At 36.4% G+C, this 18,343-nt stretch overlaps 1 protein-coding gene across 6 annotated transcripts in view; it reads left to right on the top strand.

Moving 5' to 3' along the window:
* Window positions 1-18,343, top strand: part of WDPCP (WD repeat containing planar cell polarity effector) — a 361,091-nt gene that overhangs the window by 253,190 nt on the left and 89,558 nt on the right. For all 6 annotated transcript variants that reach the window (XM_020985463.2, XM_020985462.2, XM_020985466.2 and 3 more), the window contains one exon: window positions 14,388-14,490. In XM_020985463.2, coding sequence (XP_020841122.1) covers window positions 14,388-14,490 — 103 coding nt within the window. The remainder of the gene's footprint in view (window positions 1-14,387; window positions 14,491-18,343) is intronic.

Raw genomic sequence — 18,343 nt, 5'->3', positions numbered from 1 at the left:
CTTTCTGATAGTGCTGTAGAAAGGCCCACTGCCGCCGTTGTTCAGCCATCTGTGCCTTCCCCTGGCATGATCTGAGTAGGATGCCTTACATCTGCCGCTCCTAGGTACTTGATTACGAGCAAGAAAGTACAGAATGGTTTCCCGAGCTCTTTTTTGATTAAAAAGAGTTTTGTATCATTCATCTTAAGGAAATAGATCAACCACTCAGCCCAGATATTTATAATGTGATTTCAAACGTCAGTGGAATATTCTTTATGTTTTAATTCTAAACATATAGAAAAATATGTGTCTATATAAAACCTCCAATTCTTAAATCCTCCCAAATATGGGTTATCAGATGTAGTTAGTGGCTTATCTTCTACACTTGGCCTTCTCTAAACAGAATGAAGTGCACCCATTTGGACTACTACAACAGATCTGATGGTATAATTTAAATCTTTCTAATTTCCAAACAGTTTCAGTTGCATTTACTCTGAGCACAATAGATATAATTTATGTTCTCTATTGTATCGTACCTGTGTCCTATGGCAGAACCATTCTGTTCTGTATGAAAATATGGGTCCGTGCAATTAATATGCGCTGAAATCTAAGTGAACAAAAATCTAAACATGACCTACTTAATTTAAATTTCTAATAATTACATTGTATTGTGCTCTTTGCATAAAGCACCATGATATTCTTTTTACGGAGGAGTATAGGAATAAAGAGTGTTTATGTGCTAAAGTAAATAAATTCCTTGTACTATTTGACATTTAAATGGGGGCATATAAAATGTACAGAAAATGTCTGAAACTTCAGGTAACCTAAATACTGGTAATGTAAAATATTAATTCGGCTCACATACATTTCATACTTTTTTTAAACTAACTGTCATTTTACTGACCTAGCATAGTGAATCCTAAGATGTTTTATAGCAAACATAATAACCAGTCCAAATTAATGTGACCCTTTCATAAGGGTATATACATTGAAGGTTATTTGTTCATCAGTTCTGAGGTAAGTCAGCATGTTAAATGAATCTTTTAATTTGTCACATTTATCAAATAACAGTGAAAAAACCTAAAATTGTTTTAACCTACGAAAATATAATTTAAAAGTTATTTTGAAAGGAACAGTTAATGATATATATTTATCTTGACCCAGTGATTCTAGTATTGGGTATATACCACAAGGCTGCCAAAGATTGAAACAAAAATCTAATATCCACCAAAATATTCATAACAGCACACTTTATGGTAGCAAAAGAAGGGGAAAATGACTGAAAAAAACTATGGTTTATGAATGCAATAGCATATTGTTATACAGTAAGAATAACAAATGTAAGCAATTGAGGGAAATATGGGAAGATTTTTATGAACTGACGAAGACTGAAATAAATAGAATGAAAAGAACAACAGACAGAGGGACTACAATGTAAATGAAAAGAATTCTAACAGGAAGCCAAACTATGGGTAACTGAAAAGCCAATGGAAGTCATACAAAACAAATAGGTAGGAATATTGTTGTTCAATTGTTTTTCAATCATGTCTGACTCTTTGTGACCCCATTTGGGATTTTCTTGGCAGAGATACAGGAGTGATTTGCCATTCCCTTCTCCAGCTCATTTTTACTGATGAGGAACTCAAGCAAACAGGGCTAAGTGACTTGCCCAGGGTCACACAGCTAATAAGTGTCTAAAGCCAGATTGGAACTGAGAAAGTTGAGTCTTCCTGACTCTAGGCCCTGTGCTCTAGCCATTGCACTTACCTAGCTGTCCAAATGAGTAAGATACCATGGACTAAAATTTTTTTTCTTTTAAATTTTATTAATTTATTTTGATTTATCAATAATCACTTCCATATGCCTTTGAGTTTAAAATTTTTCTCCCCCTTCCTCCCCACCATGCTCCGCAAGACAGCACGCAATCTGATATAGGCTATACATTTACATTCCTATTAAACATATTTTCACATTACTGGTGTTGTAAGTAAAAATTAAAACCAATAGGAGGAACCATCAGAAAGAGGAAACAAAACTCAACAGAAGAGAAAAAAATAGCAATTCAATTTTCATAGTTCTTTCTTTGGATGTGGATAGCATTTTCTATCATGAGGCCTCTGGAGATGTCTTAGATCCTTGTATTGCTGGGAAGAGTTAAGTTTATTTTTTAAATTTTTTTTATTAATTTATTTTGATTTATCAACAATCACTTCCATATGCTTTTGAGTTTAAAATTTTTCTCCCCCTTCCTCCCCACCACCCTCCCCAAGACTGCGCACAATCTGATATAGGCTATACATTTACATTCCTATTAAAATATTTTTACATTAGTGAAGTTGTAAGTAAAAATTAAAACCAATAGGAGGAACCATCAGAAAGAGGAAACAAAACTCAACAGAAGAGAAAAAAAATTTGCATTCACAGTTATGATTACTATCTGTGTCTTTTTCTCCATCCTTTCCCCTCCTGTTTATGCTTTTCTTTCTCCTTTCTCCTTTCCCCCCCTCACTAGTGTTTTGCTTTTGACCACCGCCTCCTTCAGTCTCTCCTCCCTTCTATTATCCTTTTCCCTTTTCTTCCCCTTTGCCCTTACTGCTTCTTCCTTCCCTTCTATCCCCCCTCTCTTTTCTTTCCCCTTTTCCTTCCTGCTGTCTATAGGGCAAGTTAGATTTCTATACCTGATTATGTTATTCCCTTCTTGAGCCAAATCTGATGACAGTAAGGTTCAAACAATGCTCACCCCCCTCCCTTCGTTCCCTCTGCTGTAATAGGATTTTCTGAATTTTCCTATAATGTAATTTACCCTTGTCTGCCTCCTCCTTTCTCAGTACATTTTCTAAGACCAGACTAATCCACTTACTTGGATGCATTTAACCCACTTGATTAGATTTTTTTTTTATCATTACATCAAAGTAAACTAATATCCACCCCCTTTATGTATATCCTTTAACATGGTGTAATAACAATACAGTTCTCAAGATTTGCAAGTGTCATCTTCCCCTATAGGGATATAAACAGTCCACCTTTATTAACAGCATTTTTTATCTTTCTGTCCCACTTACCTTTTTATGTCTTTCTTGAATCTTGTACTTGAAGATCAAATATTTTGTTGAGCTCTGGCCTTTTTATCAGGAAGGTTTGGAAGTCCCCTCTTTTGTTGAATATCCATCTCCTCCCTTGAAAAATCATGCTCATTTTTGCAGGGTAGTTGATCCTTGGCTGAAATCCAAGCTCCTTTGCCTTAAGGAATATCATGTACCACACCCTGTGGTCTTTTAATGTAGAAGCTGCAAGGTCCTGTGTAATCCTGACTGTGGTTCCATGATATTTAAATTGTTTCTTTCTGGCTGCTTGCAGCACCTTCTCTTTCATCTGGTAATTTTGGAATTTTGTTATTATATTCCTTGGCGTTGTCAGTTTGGGATCTCTTTCAGGTGGTGAGAGGTAGATTCTTTCAATGGTTATTTTACCTTCTGGTTCTAGGACTTCCAGGCAGTTTTCCTTTATGATTTCCTGAAAGATACTGTCCAGGCTCTTTTTTTCATCATGATTTTCAGGTAGTCTCTCCTGGATCAATTTTCCAGGTCGGTTGTTTTACCAATGAGGTATTTTATGTTTTCTCTATTTTTTCATTTTTTTGTTTCTGTTTGACTGATTCTTGCTCTCTCATAGAGTCATTAGTTTCCATTTGTCCAATTCTATCTAGTTTTTAATGGATTGTTTTCTTCTGTTAGTTTTTGTACTACCTTCTCCAATTGGCTAATTGTATTTTTAAGGGATTTGTTTTCTTCAGTGTACTTTTTTTTCCAGTTTGCCAATTGTGTTTTTTAGGGACTTGTTTTCTTCAGTGTACTTTTTTTCCAGTTTGCCAATTGTATTTTTTAAGGACTCTTCTACCTCTCTCATTAGACTTTAAAATCCTTCTTGAGCTCTTCTAAGAAGGCTTTTTGGGCTTCAGACCAGTTCATATTCCCTTTTGATGTTGCAGATGTGGGTTTGTTGACAATGTTGTCCTCTTCAGAATTTCTGTCTTGATCTTCACTCTTCTCATAATGTGAATCTATGGTATGTTTCTTTTTACTCATGGTTTCTTTATTCCCTGGCCTTTAAAGAGATTGAGCTCTCCTGCTGGGGAACAGAGGGCACTGACCCAAGCTTCTTGTGTTGGGAGCCTAGGTCTTGGTCACTGGCTTTGTGTGCTGGGGCCTCTTATGTTGGCAATTGGAGGCTGTAGGGTTTTGGCAGCTTACCTCATGTTGGGCTGGAATCAGCAAGGCTGGAACTTTCAGGCAATTCTAGGTTGCCTGCTTTTCCTTTCCTTTAGCTTTCTTCAGCTCCTTTTAGATGGGTGCTGCAGGGTGTTTATCTGCCTGGGGCCCCTTGCAATGCTGCCTCCCTCATTTCTGCTAATGCACTGGGAGATTCCTTTGTGGTAGAGTGCCGAGGCACCTGGTGGTTTTCTGAGCTGGTTTCCATCGGTTCCCCCACCATCACTGAGGCACTCAGAGGTCCAGGTGTTGGTGTTTGCCTGCTCTACCACCTGGGCTTCAGGATCTCTTCCTGGTTGACAGTTGGAGGCTGTAGGGTTCTGACAGCTTACCTGGTGTTGGGTTGGAATCAGCAAGGCTGGGACTTCAGGAAGATTCTAGGTTGCTTTCTTCATCTCCTTTCAGATGAATGCTGCAGGGTGCTTATCCACCTGGGGCCCTTTGCAGTGCTGCTTCCCTTATTTTTGCTGAGGCTCTGGGAGATCCGTTTGCTGGGCTGCTGCACTGCTGTTCCCCATCTTTCTTCTAGTTCAGCTGTTCCAGGTTTTTTTTTTCTGGGGTGATATTTTCTGGGTTTTCAGAGGTTGATAGGGGAGGGTGAGAGCGAGTACCTTTTTACTCCACCATCTTGTCTCCCAGAAGCCTCTCCCCCCATGGACTAAAATTCTACAGCAGATGTTAGCTAAGAGAAATGGAGAAGCTCTCAAAAACTGAAATTCTGAAGCAATAAAGAGAAATATTATTGATAAGAAGAATTAGAGAGGCAGGGAAGAGTTTCTGAAAAGAACAATGTAGATCTGCAAGGAACTTATGAACTCTCTTACAATTTAAAGTGACATGTACAGAAGATAGAAGCAAGGATAATTAACAGAACATAAACACAAAAATAAGGCTTGGTATTATGAGAATGGTAATGAACAAAAAGGGATTGGGGTTGTTGTTTTGTCTTGTTTAGAGGAAAACCAAGTAAAGGAAAAAATGACTACTTTTAATCAATAGGATGATGATAACTGATGAGAGAGAAGGCTGGGCTACCCAGTTATTCTTTTGATTCTTTTTTTTTCTTCCTTTGATTCTTATATCTCTGCTGAGGAGAATGACCTTCGGACGGAAAAAGACAGAACAAAAGTGGCTAATATGTAGTTGTGACCCAAAGTAAGAAAAGTGAGTATGAGAAAACCTAGCACCCTTGATGAAAGTCACCTGGACTGGAAGAACTCAGTCCTGAAAGAATTCTCAGATGTGGTTACAGGAATCACATGACCAGTGAGATGGTCAAAGCATTGTTTCCTAAAAATTTCCCTATTCCCAAAACTTCAAAAGAAAGAAATTTTGCATCAGATGTAAGTGAATTACAGCTTAATTCACAAAATAAAAAGATAACTATCTGTACAAGGTAGAAAACCTCATTAACTAACACCAGAGAATGTTTATAATTTCAATTCCCAATCTTATTCAGTCCTCCTACCCCTAAAACTCTCTGTACACTCCTCAACAAATATAATCTGACTTATAAGCTTGTGACAATATCCAGCTGTAGGGAACTCACATGCCTAATTCTGTTAAAAAAAAAAACAACTCCTAATTTCCTCAAGGAGAGGCAGACAGTGATTTTGCCAGCTGCAAGAAGAAAAAGGAAAGTTACTGGAGAGGGATAGGACTGAAGACCCAGGCAGGGAGGGAAATTTAAGAATGAGCTCCATGTCCTAAGGAAAGAGAATTGGCAACTCTGCTGGGCTCAGTCCTCTCCACCATTCTCCAGAAGTTTTTGTATCCAGGAAGATGTCTCCATCCCTGTGGCCTTTTTTGAGCTCCTTCTTCTCTTGGGAGTTCCTCCCAGCACTTCCTTTTTCAGGAAGTGCCCAGCCCAGCCATGCTTACTCATTCACTTCTCTCCCAGACCCACTCTTCACTCTCCAGATTTCTCTACCATATCCCCATGAGTACCTTCTTCCCTTCCTTCTGCTTTTGAGCTCCCTTTTATTTGTTGTATTCTCCCATTAGAATATAAGCTCCTTTAGGGAACAGTCTATTTTTATTTTTCAATACAATTCAATTCAATAAATATTTATTAAGCACTTACTATGTGCCTCAAGGAGCTTACAGTCTAATGGGAACTACATATGAAAGGAAGGTAGAAAAGGAGGACACTGGGGATACCTGGGTACAGTGGTATCTTGTTCCATGGAGTTGAGACCAAGCAAAGCTGCAGATGGAAAGTGGAGTGAGTGAAAAGTTTATTTCTGCCCTTTATAAAGGAAAGCTTTAGTAGGAATTCATTACTCCACTCCTCCAATCAGAGAGAAGCAGAGGCTGAGGGAGGCAGGAAGATATTGCATGTCCAAGGCTTGAGTTAGCAACTTGATGTTAGGACTAGAAGAGATCCACTTATCCTAGGAGAGGCATCTTGTTCTGTGGAATTGAAACTAAGTGTAGCTGCAGATGGAAAGTGAATGCATTCGCTTGTATTTGTATTCCTAACACACATCACAATGCCTGGCACATAGTAAGTGCTTAATATGTACTTGTTGACTTAATAAATGCTTATTGAATCTACTTAGAGGTTGCGCAGTATTAGGACCCAGGCCCAGCAGATCCTCGTATCCTACTATGTGAAGAGGCTGAGACTTACAAAAGCACAGTGTTGGAGATCTTTGCAGCTGTGGAAAGGGGAGGAGACAAAGAGTGAGGTGGATTCCTAAAGGCAATAATAAGGGATGCTAGAAAGGAGCTGAAAGACCTCAAAATCAAGAGACAAAGTTTAAATAAAAACATAGCTCACAAGCAGATAAACCAATGGGAGATATTATAGAAACAGAAGAAAGAATGAGTGAAACCTCAAAGAGAAATCAATGAGCTTGGAACAAATAGTTTAATATGGAGGAAAATGGACCAATATTATCTGATGAAAGTGAGAATCCTGTTGATTTCACAGAGATCATGGACCAACATCAAGAAATTCCAGAGCAGTTCAAAAGAGAGATAAAAGTCTTAACAAAATAAATTAGGAATAAATTTAGATCAGAAAAAAAAGCTCTTAATGTAGAGTTTAAAAAGTAGCAGAGTAGGAAAATCTGAATATATGAGGGAGAAGCTGTCCAAAGAAGTAGCTCTGAAGGAAAGAATAAAAGATTTAGAACATAGAAATACAGAAATGGAGGAAAATTTGGCAGAATAAAAGCAAAAGGCAATGACATTAAAAGAACACACAAAATCAAAACCAGATCTTGAAGACAAGATGCATGGATAACTTTTAAAAATCATGCTATCCCAGAAGTATATAACAAATAAAATAACCTGACTACCATAATACATAAAATAATACAAGATAACTTCATAACTTCTGAATACAGACAACAAACCATTGATCAATCAAATCTACAGAGGAAAAAAAAGTTCAGAATACATGGCATGTAGTGATCAAATTGAACAATTTCAATTAGATTAAACAAATTTTGCAAGCAGCGAGGAGAAGGACCTTTAAATATGATAGAAAGGGTATTAGAATAATACAGAATTATTCTATATTCATGAGAAATTACAGGAGAAAGTGCAGTAGTATTTGCCAAAAAGTAAAAGCACTCAAGCTACAACAAAAATCACATATCCTTCAAACCTGAAAGTAATGATCAATGAAAAAGATGGACATGTAAGAAAACTGAAGCATTTCTTTAAGGAGTGGTGGCTAACAGAGTATTTGGCTCATGAAAAACATGAGAAAGGTAAATTTGTACAATTATCAAGAAAATGAAATATAATGAAATCAATGGGGGTGGAGGGAGAGACAAACAAACAAAAAAGACCTAAGACACTAAAGATTTAAAGGTTATTTAAAGAGTTAGGAGATGGGAAAGTAGAAGAATTGAGCAAATATTCCATGAGCCCCTCTTAGTACCTGACCCTCCAAGTGAATATCTTTTGTGGGAGAGAATAAGTGGGAAGTTACATAAATGGAGTACAAGAGGAGGTAAGGGACAAAGAAGAGTATATTATGTATCCCTCCCAAATCCTTATATATAAAAAAAATAATAATAAGGATTCTGTTAGCCATTAACAAGGGATGGGAGGGCCCTTTAGGAGAATAAGATAAAATCAGTTGTGGGGAGAAGAAAAACTGGGGCAGGGAAAAAGGTGAGGGGGTTACCCAATAAGGGGAAAACAAAGGGTATAACTAAAGAACATTCCCATAGGAGAAGAGGTACATGTCTGCTGAAAGAGTTAGGGGCCTTCGGTTCCTTCTGTGTTTCTGCTCATTAGGAGACCAATTTCTCTGAAAAAGAGCCAGACAGTATCTCATCTCAGGAGAGGAGAGAGGGAATGTATGAGTTCCCAAGGGAAGCCAGCACCTAAAGCAGTCAGGAGAGCATCAGACCAGAAATAGGATAACACAGCCTTAAGAACTGAGAGTGACAGAGAAAGAAAATTACAGATTCATTTCCTTAATGAATACTGATGCAAAAATTTTAAATCAAATTCTATCAAGTAGATTACAGCAATATATCACAAAGATCATACACTATGATCGTGTGGGATTTATACCAAGAAGGCAGGACTGGTTCAGTATTAGGAAAACTATAAGCATAATTGACCAGATCAACAATCAAAACAACAAAAATGATATGATTGTATCAATAGATGCAGAAAAGGCTTTTAACAAAATACAACACCCAGGGAGAAAAAGGGTGATTTATAGTGGCAAAGGCTGAGAGAGGTCAAAAAGGGAACAAGATTTAGAAAAGACTATTAGAGTTGACAATTAAGAAATCATTGGTAACTTTGGAGGTATCAGTTTCAGTTAAATACGAGGTCTTAAGCCATACTGCAGAGAGTTAAGAAGGTGAGAGGAAATGAAATGGAAGTCCCAATTTCGGACCACTTTCTCAAAGAGTTTAGTCATGAAAGGGAGGAGAGAGATAGGACAATTGCTAGTAGAGATAGATGGGTCACATCTCCAAGGGATGGAGAAGACATGGTCATGTCTGTAGGCAGCTTGGAAACAGCTAGTTGATAGAGATTGAAGATTAGTGAGAGACTGGGGATGACAGAGGGGGCTTTCTGCTGGAGAAAAATCAATCAATTAATAATTATTCAACATTAATTAAGCACCTAACATGTGCCAGGCACTGTGCTAAGAGCTAGGATGAAATGGGATCATGAGTGGATATAGAGAGGTTTGCCTTGGCAAGGAGGACCACCTCTTCATGTGAGATAATGGTGAAGGATGAGATCATGAAGGAAGACAAGTAAGTGATTTAAGATAAGTAGGAAAGGATAAGAGGGATCTCTCAATGAATGTCCTCAGTTTTTTTTTTCAGTGAAATATGAGGCAAAATTCTCAGTTGAAAGAGTCAGAGAGGAGGGGAAGCCAATGGAGGTTTGAAAAAGAATGAATAAGTTTGGAAAAGCTGCTGTAATGAGTGAGATAGAGAATACTTTAGTGTAAAAGGATTGTCTTGCTTCAGTGAGGATTCACTTGAGATTATGTAACATATATTTGTGGTAGGCCTAGGCAGGAGTTACACATTTTGAACAATTTGTTTAACTGAGGAGATGATGATAAGGGAAATAAATAACTAGACAGATAGATTGACAATTTAAGTTAATTAAAATATTTTTGGATAAGGCAGATTAATGGAGGTTAGATAAAAAAGAGAAGTCTGATAAAAAAAGGATAAAATCAAATTGGTAAAATAAAAAATTAACAAAGTGAAATCACAAAAGCATAGAAGAAATAAAAATAATTTTCAAAACCCACTATACACACAATTACATGCTAACAAGACTAAATTTTTTAAAAATACAAAATATGGATATAAAATAAAATAACCTACAAAAATATAGAGTACCTGAATTAACAGAACATGAAATAGAGATCTTAAAAAACCAGTCTAGGAAAAAGAGCTACCTACAAAGGAACTACATAAAGGAGAAAATGCCCTGGTCAAGATTGATTTATAGGTACATTCTATTAAATTTTTAGATAGCAATTATTACCTTGCTACACAGAAGCTATGGAGTAGAGAAGACTGGGGTTCATCTTCAGAGGAGAATACTGAAGTAAAAAAGCCTCTCCTACCCCAAAGAATAACACCAAATAGTCACTTGCCCCAAAAGAATTCATAGAAAAACTTTAAAAGCCAAATAAGAGAGATTGAGGCAAAATTTAAAAAGAGAATAAGAACAATCCAAGAAACAAAAAGATTATGAGAAGAAAGTCATCCAACCAGAGAAAGGGATCCAGAATCTTAAGAAAGAAAATGACTCCTCGAAAATTAGAATTGGGCAAGGGGAAACCAGCGAAGTTATAAGGGACCAAGAAATAACAAAACAAAATATAAAGAATGAAAAAATAGAAGAGAAAATGAAACATCTCATAAGAAAAACAACTGATCTGGAGAATAGATCAAGAAGAGAAAACATAAGAATAATCGGACTACCTGAAAGCCACAATCAAAAAAGAATCTTGATACAATAATATAGGAAATAATTAAAGAAAATTGTCCTGAAGTGTTAGAACAAGAGGGGAGTAGAAATAGAAAAATCCACTGATCATCGCCTGAAAGAGATCTTTGAGGAAAACCTACAGGAATATCATAGCTAAATCCCAAAACCTCCAGCTCAAGGAGAAAATATTATAAGCAACAAGGAAAAAAAAACAATTTAAATATGGCAGAGCCACAATTAGAATCACATAAGACTTAGCAGTGCCTACACTAAAAGACCACAGGTCTTGGAATACTATATATTGAAGAGCAAAAGAACTGAAATTCCAGCCTAAAATATCATGCCCTGCAGTTAAGCATAATCCTGAATTTTTAAAAAGTGAATTTTCAATGAATTGCCAGACTTTCAGTATTTTGTTTCAGAAAGACCTGAAATAAATTTAAAAAAATGTGACATACAAGATCCATGAGAAATATAAGGTAAACAACAGAGACTAATTATAAGGGACTCAACAAGGACAAGCTGTCTAATTTTTATATGAGGAAATGTAAATCGTATGTTTATGATTATTATTAGTAATTGAGTAGTTCAAAAGGAAGATTGGGGTAGAGCTAAGTATGATGTGATATTAAAAATTAAGTGTCTAGGAAAAGGTAAAAAGAGTAATTATCTTATACAAATGAGGGGTGAGAGGAAGAACTGACCCAGAGGAATTAGTTGGAGGAGGAGGGCTGGTAGTTCTGGGACCCTATTCTCTTTGGAAATGGATTAATATGTGTGTATATATATATATATATATATATATATATATATATATATATATACACACACACACACACACACACACACACACACACACACATATGTAGGCATAAAAGTCTTCTAAATTCAGAAATAAATAAAAGGCTAAGGATATGGGGAAGGGGGAGAGGATAAGAGACAGATTTTAGGGTTGGGGGAGAGGATAAGGGAGGGATCTTTGGTGAGGGGAGGTTAAGTAATAGGAGAGCAAGGTAGCCAGTAGAAGTAAAGTAAGAGGAGTCAGGAAGGATAGGAAATAGGAGATACACACAAACATAAAATAAAGGTCAGGAGTAGAATTTATTAGGGAAAAGGCAGAAGTAGTAATCATGATCTCAGACAAAATTAAAGCTAAAATTGATTCACTCAGAAGAGAAAAATAGGTAAATTAGTCTATATGTCAGCCATGTTAATATTGTTCTATATTATTTAAAATAACTAGACAGTATAAGGTTGGAATATTGCTGTGGTGTAGGAAATGATGAGTTGGTAGACTTAGAAAAGTAGTGAAAGACTTGGACCTATGAAGGAAGATGTTATCCACCCTCATAGAAACAGAGGACAAACAAGTATAGTACGATCTTACATAGATGCATAGGAATGTATATGTCTAAATGTGAGTATTATAGATATCTAAGCGTATGTATGTATGTGCGTATATAAGTATGTGTGTATATATACATATATATGTACACACACACACACACACACACACACGTACTACACAGGCATTCACCCTTCGTTGTAGCCTTCCAGGGGGAAAATGGGGGAAGGCAATAATAAAGTAAAAAATGCACAGCAGGGAACAAAAGAAAACTTACAAGGAAGCAAAGGAAAGATGGACAGGTCCAAGCACAATGCGTAGTATTTATTATATAGGCTTTTTTGAACTGGAAATGTATTGCTGTATATTTTAAATCCTCTCTTACATTCTGCTGTGCACATGGCAATGCTTTTTTCCCCTTTTCTTATTTTGTATTTAAATTTTAATATTTAAGTTTATAATATGTTTTCTTTTCTTATTGTGTATTTGTTTAAAATAAATTTTTTAAAAATCATTAGACATTTTTAAAATAACCTCTTAGTTTTGTTCATCAGTTCCCTAGTCTTTTTACTTTTGAGTTTCTCTTTCACCTGTAATTTTCAGTGTTTCTAGAAGTTGTTTTAATTTATAGATCACACCTAGAGCTGGAAGAAACCATCTAGTAAGCCCCCCCCTTTTTACAGATGAGGAAACTGAGGTTAAGTGACTTGCCTAAAGTCACATAAGTAGTAAGATAGCTTTTGAATTCAGGGGACATTGGTATGAAATTTAGAAAGCACGTGTGATGAAGGGATACCTCAAATCACCTAGAATTCCTTTTGCTAGAATTCTAAAGATGTTTACCTTAGTTTTTGTCCAGTTTTTCTTCCAAATTCTATAAAGCCTTGAATCTTTATCCTGTCTCTCTGTAACTTCTGCTGACACTGCTGTAGGCTGACCTAGGAACACTGCTAGAATACCAATGGGAAGAGGGGGAGCCTTCCATGTCTCTGGAGTTCACTGGGTCAACTTCTGATCAAGATGTGAAAGGAGAAATGGGAGAGGAGGAAGAAGAGGAAGAGACTAAGACAAAGGTCTAGGCTCCGCACGTCTCCTCTCCTTCCACAGTCACCCAGTAGATACAGTAGCTAGAATTCATTCCTTTGCCCTCAACTTGAATCTCTAATATTCCTAAGTAGCTGTCTGGTTTCATACAGGCTCTATAGGGAACCAAGTTTTCTCATTCAGTGTAGAACACTTCTAGTTCATCCACTGCCTTTTCCCACCTAGTTTAAAGTCTCTGATTTATTCACACCTCTGAGTTGATTGATTTGATTCATATGTCTTCTCACCTGAAAATGCATCAGAGCTCAGTGGGATGAGATGATTTTGACCTCACACTTATATTATGCATTTATTTCCTTAAGAGCTTTAATTTTTGTTCTTATTTAATCAATAATTTAATTATTTGATTGCTGTTCTGGACCCTTGTGATTTAGTTGAGGAGTGATAAAAGTAAGGGAGTGGGCAAGTGGGTTGGGGAATGGGTTTGTACTTGGGCAGCTGGAGTTTGGGAATCACTTGGATGGGAAGAGAGCATCAGAGTGTGAGAGTATGCTAAACTTTGAGAAATAAATCAGATAGAGTATCAGAGGTGGGGGAAGTTTATTGAGGGAGACCAATGATTAACTAGCTTTACTTTCAAATTTCTGTATTTACATAATGTACTTTATTCTGTCCCCAAGCCATTTTAACATCCTCTTAAGTTCTCCTCTTGATAGAGGTCAGAAATGAGTATCTAGTTTGATGGCTACTGAAGCCAGCAGAATACAATTTCCAACAACCATAACTTTTCAATAAGGAAATAGAATGTCTCCTTAGAGAATGGGCTCCTTGCAGTAAAAGAGTTCAAGTTAGAGGCTGGCCAAGCGCATGCCAGAGATGTTGTAAACTGGATGTGAGGCTTCCAACTTTTTGATTTTGTCGTTCAATATAGTGTATCATTCCATTAAAAAAAATCATTTTCAGATGATGATAAGAACTCCCCAAAGAAACTAGTACACTTGAGCATTTGATTTCTTGATAAAGGTGTCTGTGAAAATATTTAATTAAAAGTTTACTTCCCCCACCCTGAGGTCTGAAATAAATTATTAAAATAACTGCTTTTTCTTTAATTAATATGTTTGATGGCTGTAGTTGAAAGAGCCAAAACATTGCGCTGAAAAAAGAGTGAGAAAATTAAAATATAACAATACAATTGTCAATCCTTTCTGTTCTATAGCCTAAGCAAGTTTTTTCCCTTTTCAAATCTCTTTTGTTATCTACTCAAGATTCATTTTAAATTAATCTTTTATTTTGCTTTATTCCCAAAGGACATCCATTACTTTGCAATAGATAAGGGTGAATTGGCGCTAGCTGAAGTGGCAAAGAAACGAGCTAACGACATTGATGCAGAATCAATAACTACTGGAGTTGGTAAGAATTAATACTGTTAAAAAAGCCTTTTTTGTTTTAATCAATACTTGCTTTGTATTGTTATTATGCTTGGTTTCTAGGACACTTGGCTAATTTGAATTGGTTTCTTGGGGGGAAAAAAAAGAAAGCATCTTTATTTAGGTAAAGAATTAAGCTTCTATCACTAGCACAACCTTGATACAAAGGTTGGAATGGTGCTAATTAATAAGCAGTGATTGCTGCAGTAACCATAGAGAAAACAAAAAAAAATGGTTTTATTAATGGGACTTGGTAGAGATTACATATTAACATCAGTGGTGTTAATATCAACATATTTGGGAGCTTAGGTAGATATATTTCAAGTTTGAGTGATCTTCATTTCTAAGTGGATGGAAGTAAGATCCTTTTACTGCGCATGGCAGTATTCACACCTAGACAACTCCAGGCTTGTGCCTGGATTGGGTCCATAATTCCCTTTTCAAAGCACTTATTTTAAAACCACATGAGTGAAATTGAAGATTCTTTCTGCAGTTACTGTTTGGGCTTCCTGCTGCTTTGTCCAATTTACCTTCATTTTGGACCTTGCTCATTAGTCATCTCCAAGTCTCATCATGGTGTAGAGGTGAAGGTGACTCTACTTTCTCAGCAAGGGGGAGAAAGTTAGTCTCAGATCAACTAATTACCCTTATCTCAAGATATAACCAAAGGGGTTAAACTAAATGCAAAGATGGATATATATTAAGAACAGAAAATAAAGGGGGGCAGTAAGATGAGGTGTTAGTGTGTGACACCTGTATGTAAGTTATTAACACCCTGTTACCCCTTTACTAATTGTGACACTCTTCCTAAAAGAATTAGAAGCACAGCTTGCCATTGGCTAACAGAAGATTGGCCATGCCCTAGATTGCTTTTAAAAAGCTATCTTGCTAAATTCTGGAGTCAGTCATACTTGGAGCAGCTTTGTGGAAGGTAACTCTTGAGCCTATATCAGGCCCAACTACTCATGGAATCAAAACTACTTATTCAGTAGGAGACTGGTACTACATCTAGCAGGGAGGAGAGTTAAACACTCTCTAGACTCCCAGTGATACAAAGAGGGAGTCAAGTTGAACAGCTTGCGGCAGGAAGCAGCTCCCAGGAACAGGACCTCTGGCAGCAAAGAAGAGAGCCAACTCAAGAGAGCTATCCAGAGTTAAGCATGGAGACAAGTGGACCTTGAGAGCCCTGAGTCCACTTTCACAAGCCACCCAGAAAGGGTGATAGGCTCGGAGAAGAGCAGCATGAGGATATCACAAGGAGAATCAAGGTGTCTTTCCCATGTCTATGCTTCACTGTTTATTGTAATTTGTGCCAACTCTTCCCAGGGAATCTGTATGTGTGGAAAGTAGATCCCAGGTGTATGGGGGAGTGTTTCATAGCTACTATTCTTACTGTGACATCTTGGTAAATGCCATTGCTTGAAACCAATTGTATCTATTAAATGACTGTTAAGAGGAAGATCACTGGAAGGGGATCATGAGGTATAGTTTTAAGAGTACAGATCCACAGGGTATCCTAGGACCTTGGAGTATCAGCTACCTTTAGGGTACCCAACCTGTGATACAAATGCCAGTTGGGGGGTGTCCTAGAAGGAGTACTGCAGTCAGTGATTATGCCAGTAGAATGCATGTTATGACAAATTCTAGTAAGCTGGAAAAGTTTGGGGTATGGCCCTAGCAAAACACTGTATCTTCTCTGTAAGCACCAGCCTACCAAGTATGGAGAGGCTTATTAAAAGGAGACTGGCCCCTAGGTGTTGACTTTTTGGCCATGGTAACTCATTTTTTAAAAAGTAACTAAATGACCCTTAATCTTGTACCCACTTCTACTTCCATAATTATTACAGAGTGGAATGACAGAAAAGAATGGAAAGAATAAGTCTTTTAAACCACTCAAAAATAATAATTTACTTGATTGGCAATCTTTGTTCAACTTCTATTGCATTAACTTTTATTAAGCAACTATTGTGTGAAAGGCATTATGATAGGAGATGGAAATATAAAGACAAAAATAAAACAGTCCCTGCCCTCAAGGAGCTTACCTTCTCCAATGAACAACTTGCCACTCTAATAATGAGAGAACTGAAGCATGTCCAAATTAACATTCTCATTACAAAATAAAACCAGAAAACAAAAAAGTTCAGCTAAGTGGCTCATAGGTTCCTTTCCAAGACACCAATAAAGGAGTTGTTTTCATGATGCACCCAAAGGTAAAAACATCATTTCAGGAAATACCTGGTCATCTCACTTTGTAGTGCTCGTTATGAAATCACACAAACATACCAACATGAAGTGATTATGGTTTATGCACCAACATCTTTTATAGAAAATAAAATAGACAAATTCTTTGAAGAACCTTATTAGACCATCTAATCTAAACTGATGTTTATTTTGGCAAATCTATGTTGAAAAATAAGTTCAACATTAATCAAATAAAACAGACCATATTCTTATGAAATACTCAGAAGCCTTATATCTGTCTGTACATCAAGCATGTTTTTGAAGAAGAAAGTGAATGTGGCAAGCACTTAGTAACATCACTGAAAAAATGAAATTGACTCACCTTTAATTTTTTTTTGCTTTTTATTATTATTAAACAAGCAAACATGAACATTTCCGTTTACAAAAAAAGCTGAAAAATTTGTATGAAACCATTAATCTTGTTTATACACTTACATGATTTTTGATTAAAGTATTATGGTTTTTTTAACATTCATTTTTATATTTTGAATTTAAAATTTTCTCCCTCCTTTCAGCCCCTTACCCACCCATTGAGAAGGCAATTAATATAATACTCATTATATGTGTAAAGTCATACAAACCATATTACCATATTAACTATGTTTCAAAAAAAAGCAAGAAAAATAAAGAAAGTGAAAAATATGCTTCAATCTGCATCAAGAATGCTTTAGAACCATTGTGGATCATTGTATTGATCAGAGTAGCTGAGTGTTTCAGAGTTGATCATCGTTATGATATTATTGTTGTTATGTACAGTGTTATCTTGCTTGGAACTATGCCCAAAGGACTATAAAACTATGCATACCCTTTGATCCAGCAATACCACTTCTATGTCTGTATCCCAAAGAGATTATAAAAATGGGAAAAGGACTCATGTACAAAAATATTTATAGCAGCTCTTTTTGTGGTAGCAAAGAATTGGAAATTGAGGGATGCCCCTCAATTAGGGAATGGCCGAACAAGTTGTGGTATATTAATATAATGAAATACTATTATTCCATATTGTTTCCAATAAGAAATTATGAGCAGGCAGCTTTCAGAAAAACCTAGAAAGACTTACAGAAACTATTGCTGAGTAAAGTGAGCAGAACCAGAAGAACATTGTATATAGTAACAGCAACATTGTGCAATGACCAACTTTGATAGACTTAGCTCTTCTCAGCAATGCAATGATCTAAGACAGTTCCAAAAGACTCACAATGGAAAATGCTATCCACACCCAGAGAAAGAACTATGGAGTCTGAGTGCAGAGCAAAGCATGCTATTTTCTCTTTTTTTCTTTCTCATGGTTTTCCCCTTTGGTTGTAATTCTTCTTTACAACATGACTAATGTGGAAATATGTTTAATATGATTGTAGATGTATTGCCTATATCAGATTGCATGCCATCTTGGGGAGGGAGGGGGGGAAATTTAGAACTCAAAATCTTATAAAAGTGAATGTTGAAAACTAAAAATAATTCATTAATAAAAAAGACAATGTTCTCTTGCTTCTGCTCATTTCCCTTTACATCAATTCATAGAAGTCTTACCAGGTTTTTCTGAAACCATCCCTTTGTCATTTCTTACAGCACAATAGTATTCCATCACAATCATA

This window comes from Phascolarctos cinereus, unplaced genomic scaffold (genome assembly GCF_003287225.1).
Source record: "Phascolarctos cinereus isolate Bilbo 61053 unplaced genomic scaffold, phaCin_HiC Scaffold_2;HRSCAF=192, whole genome shotgun sequence".
In the NCBI taxonomy this organism is placed as follows: Eukaryota; Metazoa; Chordata; class Mammalia; order Diprotodontia; family Phascolarctidae; genus Phascolarctos; species Phascolarctos cinereus.
The sequence above is the reverse complement of the archived record's forward strand: the minus strand, read 5'-3'. Positions and strand labels throughout refer to the sequence as shown.